The 11792-nt window shown below is 37.1% G+C and overlaps 1 protein-coding gene across 1 annotated transcript; it reads right to left on the bottom strand.

Moving 5' to 3' along the window:
• Window positions 1-3588: 3588 nt before the first annotated feature.
• Window positions 3589-8876, bottom strand: LOC110329786 (olfactory receptor 183). Its single transcript, XM_021209654.1, has 2 exons — window positions 8629-8876; window positions 3589-4536 (listed from the first exon to the last, which is right to left on the bottom strand). Exon 2 carries the CDS (start codon window positions 4516-4518, stop codon window positions 3589-3591), a length of 930 nt encoding a protein of 309 aa, XP_021065313.1. The 5' UTR covers window positions 4519-4536; window positions 8629-8876.
• Window positions 8877-11792: the final 2916 nt, after the last annotated feature.

Here is an 11792-nt window from a genome sequence, read left to right as displayed (position 1 = left end):
GATACTATTGCACATGCCAGCAAGATTCTGCTGAAGAGACCCTGNTATAGTGGCCTCTTGTGAGGTTATTCCAGTGCCTGGCAAACACAGAAGTGGATGCTCACAGAACACAGGACCCCCATTGGAGGAGCTAGGGAAAGTACCCAAGGAGCTGAAGGGAGCTGAAGGGAGCTGCAACCCTGTAGGTGGAACAGCAATGTGAACTAACCAGAACCCCCTGAGCTTGTGTCTCTAGCTTCATATGTAGCAGAAGATGGCCTAGTCAGCCATCATTGGGAAGAGAGGCCCCTTGGACTTGCAAACTTTATATGACCCAGCACAGGGGAATGCCAGGGCCAATAATTGGGAGTGGGTGGTTAGGGGAGCAGGAGTTGGGGGAGGGTATAGGGAACTTTTGGGATAGCATTTGAAATGTAAATAAAGAAAATATCTAATAAAAAAACTCACACATAAATCACAGTGGAAACTCCCTTCTTCTTGTCATTGTTTATAATCAACCTCATCTCCACTGCAGGGTATTTTAGTCTGATCAACTTCTGGGTGATACTCACGTTCACATTCCCATGTACTTATTCCTTAGCAATTCAACCTTTGTGGACAGTTGGTTGTCTTCTGAATTGTTGATCACTTTGTCATTTGAGACATCTCTCTCTCTCTCTCTCTCTCTCTCTCTCTCTCTCTCTCTGCCACTCTGCCAGATATGATATTTTCCTTTCAGTGTGAGTGTCAAGTGCTTCTTGACTTTAAGGGCTAGAATTGCTATATAGCCATATGCAAGCCTTTACTTTATCCAATAATTATGACCAATAGCCAACGTTTCCACCTAGTGATTTTGTCATCTGAGAGTGGTTTTCTTCATGTCTTAACTTATGAGATATTTTTATTCAGAATAACTTTCTATAATTCCAATGCAATATATAATTTTTATTGTGACTTTATTATTATTTTTTTAAGATTTCCTGTTCTGATTCTTCTATTAGCTTCCTGTTGATGTTTGGTTTAGCTGATACAGTTTGGATATCCTCCACAGTGACTGTTCTAGTCTTTTACATGTATTCTCTTTGCACTCTTACTAAGTGTTTCAAAGGTATAAAAATGCCTTCTCTACCTATGGAGCACATGTCCTCTATATGTCTATTTTCATATATGTACGCTTTGCTTCTAGATATGCAGATGCTGAGATTGACTCCCTATTTTACACTGTCATAATCACTAATGCTGAACCTAATTATATACAGTCTTTAAAAAGCAAATCATAGATTCAATGAGAGAAAGCTGTTTAGATCTTATAATTTTTTTTTCTTTTTAAAGCAATGGGCACATTTAGAGAGGTTAAATCTGGATTCTTTTGTGTATGTTGAATTTTTTATCAAAAACATTCCTCACATTTATTATCATTAATACCAACTAATTCCTTTATTTCTATATACCCTTCAAAACATATAATAAAATTAATTAAGTGCCCAGTGCAAACTACAATGATTAAATGGGAAACCAAAAGAAAATACTTTCTTTCTTCCAATTCTTCCCAGGTCTTCTCTAACTTCCTACTCACCCCAAATTTAAGTTCTCTCTTTCTTTCACTAGATTTCAAACAAAACAAGACAAAAAAAATCAATAAACAAAACAAAACAAAAAGCAAACAAGATACACAACCTTTCACATAAACACACACACACACACACACACACACACACAGACTAGACAAAAACGAACAATAAAACCCAGTAAGACCAAAATATGCCTAAATAAAGGAAAGAGGAAACAAAAAGTCCACAAAAATACTACTGGGTTCCTTTTGTTGGCCAACTACTGCTGAGAATGAGGCCTGGCCTGGATTATGCTTTATATATCCAGTGAGACTCCAATGCAAACAACTGGTAAAGAAACAGCAATAAAATGGTGCCTAGTGACATGGTGCTACATCTACAAACCAACACCTCGCAAACAAAGACCAATACAACACAAAAATATCTAAATTAAAAAAGAAGGAAACAAATAAAGTCTTCAAAAATATCCCTGAGTTCCTTTTGTGCTGGGCAACTACTCTTGCACATGGGGCCTATCCTGGAACGTGATTGGTATAGACAGTGAGACTCAATGGGAGAAGATTCCTTTGCCAATGGTTGTCAGTTGCACATAGGTTCTGGATTATAAGTGTGACCCAGTGTCAGCTTCACCCTCTTAGTGCTGGGAGCCCATCAACCCTGAACCTGTGCATGTCTTGTGCATACTGCCACAGTCTCGCTGCCACAGTTCACATGTCTCTTGTCTGTTGAAGATACTATCTTCCTGGAGTCATTAATATAACCTCTGGCTCTTACAAGCTTCTGCCTCCCCTTCTGTATAGATTTCTGAACTGTGAGAGGAAGGGTTTGAAGAAAATATTTCATCTTGAATTGAAGGCTTCAAAGTCTCTCACTTTTTGCACAATGTCCAGCCACTTACCTGTGTGTCTGTAAAAGTTTAATTACTCATTTCTTTCATTATGCCTACCCTCTCTTCATTACTAACCATTTTATATATAGGTGAGAGGCCTTTAGAATGAGAATATCAGCTTCAGTATGAAAATGTGTGTAATAACATTTTGGGGAGCTGGCTAGTAAGTTTAGATTTGTATAGATGGATCATTTGTTACATGCAAAATACCTGGATAAAGTATCCCTAATATGAAGGACTTTTTATTCCCAGCCACTCTGACCACTATTTGAATTTAAGTAATTTTTGTTCAAAGCTATCTGCCTGTATAAGGCTTATCAACAAACGTTGTGTGCTTTGTGAGTTCAAGGTTTGGTTTTTTTCAGTTATTAAGGGAAGAATGAAAACATGTCCTTCTTGTGCCACATATTTGTTTGTTTATTTATTTATTTATTTATTTATTTCTAGGTGCATCTTATTTAGTTCTTCAATGTACTCAATAAGTCAACCTGTTGAGTGTTCTCAGAAAACTAAATCAGTCCCTGTCTTAACACAAAAGTGCAATGAGCTAAGAGCATCTTCATACTGGTTGGCTCTGCACGACTTCGACTGTCTCTTCATTCATTCTTCCATGTTCAAATAATTATTTATTTATTCATAATATATATGAGCTGAATTTCTTCAGCAATAATATTCACCACTTCACATAAATATGTCATGAAAGATGTTTGGTGGCTCTCAGGTTTCCTGAGGGTTTTTTTTTTCTATGCACTCCCATACAAACCTGCCAACAACATAAAGTAAATGTGACATGAATTTCGGGCTGCCTAATATAATTTTATCTCTAAAGTATCACATTCATAAAGTACATGTATAGCATAATAACATGAAGTTATAAATTGTTTCCTTGCTTTTTCTTTTATCATGATATAAGAATATATTATTAAAAGTTTACATGTTTGCATATGAACAATTACTACATATATATATATATATATATATATATATATATATATATATAAAATGTATTAAGGAGACAATTGTACATTCAAGTAAAATTCAATATTCTTGTCTGATATTTATAATTTCAAGGTTATTTAAATGAAAAATATTCACATTTACCTCTACAATATTGTGAATTTTAGTAAAATTAGCAGATATTAATCAGATCTAAACCATCATTTTCAACATTTTTTTCAGAGAATCTATGACTTGTTTATTTCTGAGACTGTAGATAATTGGATTTAATACGGGGATTATAACTGTGTAGAACAAGGAGAGGATCATGTCTTGATCATCTACTTCTGAAGACGCAGGATGTACATACATGAAGAGAAGAGGCCCATAGTATAAAGATACAGACAAGAGGTGGGCTCCACAGGTAGAGAAAGCTTTCCTTACGCCCTTGTCAGACTTCTTTTTTAAAATTGTAAAGAGAACAAATGTGTAAGAAATAAGAACAGTCATAATGGTAAACACTTGTATTGAACCAGAGAAAATGAAAATGATCAAATAATTTAAAGAAGGATCAGTACAGGAAATTTTTAACAGTGGTATGACATCGCAGTAAAAATGATATAATATGTTGGAATTACAGAAGGTTAATCTGGATAAAAAGCTTTCATGAATCACAGCATGAAGAAAGCCACCTATAAATGATAAAGCTAATAGGCGAATGCATAATCGATTGGTCATAATCACTGGATAAAGCAAAGGATTGCATATAGCTGCATAGCGATCATAAGCCATTGCTGCCAAGAGAAAACATTCTGTGGTCACACTGATTGCAAAGGAAAAAAATTGTGTCTTGCATTCAGCCACAGAAATAATCTTGCCCTTGTCCAAAAGATTAAATAGCATCTTTGGTGTCACTGTGGATGATAACCAAGTATCCACGAAGGCTAAGTTACTAAGGAATAAGTACATGGGGATGTGAAGGTGAGGGTCATTCCAGATGAGAGTGATCAGACCAAGGTTCCCGACAATGGTCATGAGGTATATTACCAAGAACACTAGGAATAGGAGGGGTTTCCACTGGGGTTGGCATGTGAGACCTGTGAGAATGAACTCTGCCCATAGGGTTTCATTCTTCTTTTCCATGTCGTCATTGAATGTCTCCTGAAATTAGATGTAATAAATCTAAGATAAGTAGTCATTGGGAAAGAGTTATGTGAATACTGAAGGTGCTTCTAGTGATGAAACAATATATTATACTTTCCTCATAGCCTATATAATACTATAACAGAAGGATTTCTCTGGAAGTTAAGAATAACAACATTTTTCAATTGATTCCATTTAGTAGTGACTAGGCAGTAACATTATGAGTGGATGGGAGACCTTATAAGCTTGTGATACATTAATTGAGAAACACACTGGCACTGGAAATTTTGTCTTGTATGTGATGCATGAACATGAGGAAAGCTATCAGAATGTATTGGAGAATAAACTCCATTGAGTGCCTTGTAAAGGAATTTGCACTTTATCCCTTAGGAATCAGCTTCTAATGAGATTCACAAGATGCAGAATGAAAATTTTCACAGATACACTTTTAAATAAATATTTGCAGGGCACAACAAAGTTTTCAAGAAAAATGTTGGCGGAAGGGACTCTAATCAAGACACACCTACTACTGAAAGATTGCTAAACAAAGTTACCATACCAGTGACCCAGAAGGATGTTTTATATAAAATATACATGATAAGAATGAATGTAGCAATAAAATTAATATACAAGAATGCATCAGGAATATATGCTCTAAAAATGTTCCTTTGCTGAAGCCAAGATAAGTGTATTGCTTAGTTAATATATTAAAAGGCCCTGATAGGGTGATTACTTCACAGGTTCAAAGGCATTCAATATACATGGTAACTAAGATCCAGTTATATAATAGGAATCAAAGAGTAGCAGAGAAGCAGAGATAAATCACGGTGTTCATAAATCACAGATGTAGTCGGATCAGTGACTATCACAAGTAAATGAGAATTGCCCAGAACACTCATCACTAAGTGGGGTTCCTCCCTCAAATTCCCCACCTTAGTGATCAAGTAACAGTGCCCTCTAAATCAGCAAGAACAAAGCTCATATGAACTCAGAGAGACTGATGCAGCTCGCACAGGGCCTGTATAGTCTGCACTATTTTGCATGTGTATTATGACATTCAGTTTATAGGATTCCTGGGTGTGCAGCCAGTGAGTCTCTGCTCCTGGCACCTTCTCTTGGCCTTTTTCCCTCTGCTGGTTTTTCTGGTCCAAGTTCAATGTCATAGTTTTTGTTTTATCATTATTTTATTTTGTGGTGTTCTATTCTTATCTCTTAGAAGCCTGTTCTTCTCTATGGGATACAGAAAAGGAGTGTATTCAAATGGGAGGCGAAGGAGGGAGGAACTGGGAGGAATAGGGGGATGGGAAATTATAATTGGAATATACTATATGAGAAAAGAATATATTTTGAATAGAAGGAAAGATCAGAAGTGGAAAAAGCTCCAGAAAGGAGCATTTTCTCAACATCCAAGGGGAATATAGTTAGTTCTATTTCTTTATTAAATTCTAAAGTAAGCAATGACTTGGTGAAATAGAGAATTTCAAAGCAGAGTCACAGGTAACCTACTCCGCAAAGAATATAAGAAAAAAAAATGTGGAGGAAAAGAAAGAATACTGAAGAGGTTATATTAAAGAGTATGTATTATGGGTTGATTTTACTTATTCGATAGACACATATGAATCAGTCTCTAATGCATGAACATCTGCTAATCAGGGGCTTTTATCCACTCAAGAAGCCCATAAGGCTACAAACTGACTTTCTCATACCTCCCCTACCAAGAACAAGTATGAGGGGATTTGATCAATGCTTTCCAAGTCAAACCATATATACATGTATGCTTTGGAATGCTTAGTAAGAAAAAGACGACAAAGACAAAGAAACTGAATCTCAAAGGCAAACAAGGAATAATAATAAGACTCCATCAAATGCATGTGCCATCACACCAAAGGCATTGTCTAGGTGGTGGGTGGCATCTCTAGCTAGCAGCAGTGGTCACAACTCTTATTTTGATAGCCTTTAGACACAGTAGGGGCTTGCACTTTGGCTGCCTTGCTTTCTGTCTATTTTTTCAGTCTCATTCCTCAATGCTGTTTCATTTAAATTGTTCAGTATTCTAACCCTGGGCCCTAAATTAAGCAAAAGAAACAAGAGATTCTAGACAAAAAAGTACTGAGCAAAAATTCTGGAACTGCGGCTATCCCAAAAGCAGTGGCCTGCACTTGGGATACTTTCTACTAGCTGGGTGGCCTTGTCTGTCCTCAGTGGGAGAGCAAGAGCCTAATCTTGCACATATTTAGGTTTCAGGATGTGGGGGGGATACCCAGGGCCCCCCTGCCCCGACCTGCTCAAAGGAAAATGGGAGGGGGGAGGGGGAAGAATTGTGGGAGGGAGTGACTGGAAGGGGACAGTGAGCAGAATATAAGGTGAATAAGTAAACAAAAAAATGAAATTAAATCTAAAAGTATAATTTTGTAAACACACTTGGGGCTCAAAACTTGAAATTTTTGCTTATAAAGAAAAGACAGGTCCTCCAAAAAAACAAAATAAGCAAACAAACAAACAAACAAAAAGCCTTCCAAGATTGGTGCAAACACCGAAATAAAGGCTCTAGTTGAACAAGAAATGGAGATATTGGAGTTCAGAGAATATGAAGATATTAGTGACTTTCCTGGGAATAACTCTCCCATGTGATAGAATTCAAAGCATGTCAGACAACAGAGAGTCTGAACACACTGAGTGGAAGAACGTGCTCTAATGTTGGGAGCAACAAGAACCTGCGTTCTTCCTAGCGCTAACATCACTCATTTTACTGCAGACCATCTTAATAAAAGTTACAGAGAGGAGATGAGGGGAAACAATTAAACTGGATGGAAATACTTGAGATGCAACTTGCAGTGAGTTTAGAAAAACAAGAGGAAGACATAAAATGGGTGAAGAACAGGAATACGTGATTAGGGCAGAACAGTCAAAAGATCATAGCAAAAACGGTCTAGGATAGATGGAATATGATGAAAAAGAAAGAGTTTGGATATTAGATGTGCATATTTGTTTTCACCCTAAATGTCATCAAAATTGTCAGTCAAGTTAATCTCCTTTATTAGCTATGGTTTTAGATATGAGTTCTAAGTATAAGAAAAAAGCCCTTTTTTCTTTAAAACTTTGCTTTACAAGTCTTGCTGATATCAGATATATAGCATAGGCTGGGAGTCTTCTCCATATCTATTGTTTTTATCCTTAGATACAATATGAGGGCAGCATAAATACTAATTTTGATAACACATATCATTGGACTTGTGAAAAGAATATATCTCAAAGACTCTGCCACCACTAATAAAAACCAAAGAATAGATGTTGGGATGTGAAGTTCCTTAACTTCAGTCATGTCATTGTTCATACATATACATCAAAGGTCACAAGGTAAATTTCATATTCATAGAAGAAATTTAAATTTTACTGTGGTCCTGTGACAATGATTAATGAAGATTTAATCTAAAATTGTGCTTACATTGAAAGTGCTTTCCTCCACAGAAACCTGAGAAAGGTAATATAAGTAAGCATGACCAGTAACTCCAGTGCCAGTGTGTTTCGTTTGGAGTTGTGTCCCCCCCACTACATAATTTCAAGCACTGAACATGTGACATTGATCAACTTATTTCAAGTGTTAAGCCATAAGTTCTGAAAAGAACTGTCAAACATTTCCTGGCACACATACATTTACATGTGCAAACATCTTGCTTATACACACATATCAGAAAATATTGTCAGGTAGAGTAAAAATATAAAGATAAATCTTTAATCAAGACCAAAAAATTTAATCAGAATGTATTATTAGCTAAACACAATGGGTCATTTATCAAAACAATGAACACTATTTCTCATGTAAGAGTCATGAGACTTGATTATTTAAACCTGTTTGCAAAGGTTTTCTTTTATAAGTTCTACCTCATAAAATAAAGTCATCATGATTATAAGATAATAGACAAGTCACTTCACCTAATCATCACTCTTACAACATTGATATTTATTCAAATTTTAAGAAAACAGAATAACAGGATCTTGTCACTATTTTCTATTAACTGCTTTTTGTATTAATTTACTCTAATTGCTACATATATACAATATTTTACTTTCATGTAAAAATTTAAAATATAGGAATTATTTCTACCTTACCTATATATTGAGAGAGATGGTGGTGACCTTATAAAGGATTAGGCCTTCAGGAATTCGAATGATATCAAGTGTGGTGCAAGGGAAGGGTGGGAGAAAGGAGAAAGAAGGAACAAAGCAAGGTAGTTTTGCTGTAATTTCAAAATATAAAAAAATATTTTCAATAATAATAATATATTTTTAAAATATTATAAAACAGAGAAAAATACCTGCAAATTCAGAGGACAGATAGCAACAAAGGCAGCAATTTTTTCCACACCCTTTCATTTCAGCAGCTCCAGGTATCAGTAAATGTGGCTTATATACATTTGAAGTCCAAGAATCAACAGCTGCATCACTTTCTTCTTAGTCCAAAGACAGAGGAGTAGAAATGTGACATTCCCTTGAGGACAAGACTGCTCCCTTCAGGACAAAGTGAAACTGTTCCACTAGACTTTGAGAGTATAAGGGTATAGGTTGCAGCAGGGCGGTGGTGGTGGCGCACACCTTTAATCCCAGCACTTGTGAGGCAGAGGCAGGAGGGTTTCTGAGTTCAAGGCCAGCCTGGTCTACAAAGTGAGTTCCAGGACAGCCAGAGCTACACAGAGAAACCCTGTCTCGAAACAAAACAGAACAAAACAAAACAAACAAACAAAACAAAACAAAACAAAGAGTATAGGTTGCTTCATATACCAGTGTTTCATGTACCAGGGTAAAGCAGATCTGCCTGTGAAGTGTGAAATTTTTCATTTGCATTCCTTAGGACCCACAAAGCCAAGCACAGCACCACATGCCTATAATCTTGGTGCTTTTACAGTAACCTAGAAGCAGAAAGAAGAGAATACCCAGAATCCCATAGGCCAGCTAGTTTAGTATACGCACAGCAACAAATAAAGAGACCTTATCTCAAACATGGTGGAAAGTGAGGAACAACACATGAGGTTGCTCCTGACACTTTCATTATTGCATGCACATGTCTTTTCTCACACACGACCCCATGCACACAGACACATTATATATTCACACAAATCTTTAGTAAATTGGAGCTATCGCTGCATGGTCAATTAGCCATGATAGCACTGAGCATTGCGGAACAGTGTATATATTAGGATGGATATACATTAGTTACTTACCTAACAAATACAGCATATTGGAATAGAGGTTAGTTTCAGCTTACAGTTTAGAAGAAATAGACTTATGGTGAAGCATAGTGAGAAACTGGCTCATGGTAGACAGTGTCCGGCGCTGCAACTTGTCCAATGGAACTGACTAGGAAACAGAGAGCTCAAACCAGAACTGTCTGTTACCCTACAGGCCTGCCCCAATGGCCCTATACCTTCCAAACAGGACTCATGTCCAAAGGTTCCTACAACCTAAACAATAGTGACACCAGCTGGGAACCAAGTAATCAAACACATGACCTTGTGGGGAAAACTTTCATTCAAACCATAACACCTAGAAAACCTTGTATGCAATGCTCGGGTATAAGACAGAGAAAGAAAAGACATTAGCCTCGTGATTCCCTTTAGGGATATGTTATAAGCAGCATAATGTTTCTTACTAGGCCCCAACTCTGTCATAGTTTTCTCTGCCCTTCAGAAGCATGATGGGCTACAAATTTGGCCTTTAAAACATAGGATGTAGGGTCACATTCAGAATCTAAATGCATTTAGTCTGCCTATAAGATTTCCCAATGTCTTAACTGTTCTGAGCATAAGTCTAGTAAAAACAAAAAGCAAAAAAACCCACCAAAATAGTAAGTTACATGTTTCCAGGATATATTATCACAGTTGTCTTAGGTTTTTTTTATATTGCTGTGAAAAGAAACTATGACCAAGTCAACTAGTAGAAAAATGTTTATTGGGGTCATGCATATAGTTCAGAGAGTTAGCCCATGACCATCATGGCAGGGAACATGGCAGCAGGCAGTTTTCATGTACTGCTAATCAGTAGTACATGAAAACTTACAAAAGCAGAGGGGGGCAACTGGAAGTGAACTTAGGAAACTTCAAAGCCCACTTCCACTGACACATATCCCAATAAGGTCACATTACCCAAACCCTCTCAAACAGTTCCACCAACTGGGAACCAGTCAACTGAAAAGCTTTCAAATATATAATCCTATAGGGGCCATTCTCATTCAAACTAACACAAGAAGTAAGCCTTACTAAAGGAAGGACTCGGTGTCATAGGATAAACATCACTACTATGATAGGGAGAAGTAGATAATAGCAAGACATCAGAGCAAAATAATACCTAAGCCTGCAAGGGTAAAACTTGGATCTAAGGTCTCCATGTCAAGGGGTCAGGCCACACAGTGTTGAGAAGTGTGCTTCCAGGCTTTTAGGAAGGCCTGCTTTGTAAATGTGGTAGCTGGGGGTGCACACAGTCTCTCCTTCATGAGCAGGTTTGATATGCTGCTTTCGCTGGGCCTCCAGAGATGTTTCAGAGCTTTTTGCATCTTTAACATGGTGGGAACTCCATTTCAAGCTGTGGCTGTCCTCAGAAAGTTAATGAAGCACACTGTCATTTGCTGAGAATCCAACTTCCTTAAAAACCGCCTTGCCACCCTGGCTTTCCTTGTTGGATGTCTTGGGATAGGTTTGATCTTGTATTCTCCATGGCAACACAACCAGCATCACATGATGAGGAGAGGTATCGGCATGAGCCATGTCAGGTCCTACGTAAGTGGTTCATCTACCTCTGTGTGAGTCACCAGTTGAAATATGCCTGTGTAAACAGGAGTTCCATGGGCCCTCCTCAATAGACTCTGCCTTGAAATGTCCAGAAACCAAATTTGTGTTTTTATATCTCTAATCTTATACTGGTTAGCACTTAACTAGTCTCTGAGAACCCTCCAGCTGTCTTTCCTATTGTCAACTGAAAGGTTCTTGACTTCTTAGTTCTACCAGAAATCCTAACTTAATTCGTTTTGGTAGTCAACTTTTATGTGTTTTTTTTTCTAGATACACTCACTATACATTCTTCTTAAATTGTTTCTTCTCTGCTCCCAGTTCTCAATGTAAGTAATTCTGAAAATAGCAGTTATATGAAAGATTTATTGCTATAAAATTTACTCCAGAAGATATATATCATCTTTAAACTTAGTCTCTAACAATGTCTCAGGGAATCAGCAAACTGTACCCAAATTATTTTTAAGTGGAACACAAATGCTCTCAACTTGGTTT

The sequence above is a fragment of the Mus pahari genome, chromosome 12 (genome assembly GCF_900095145.1).
Source record: "Mus pahari chromosome 12, PAHARI_EIJ_v1.1, whole genome shotgun sequence".
Lineage (NCBI taxonomy): Eukaryota > Metazoa > Chordata > Mammalia > Rodentia > Muridae > Mus > Mus pahari.
This window is presented reverse-complemented; position numbering and strand designations above follow the sequence as displayed.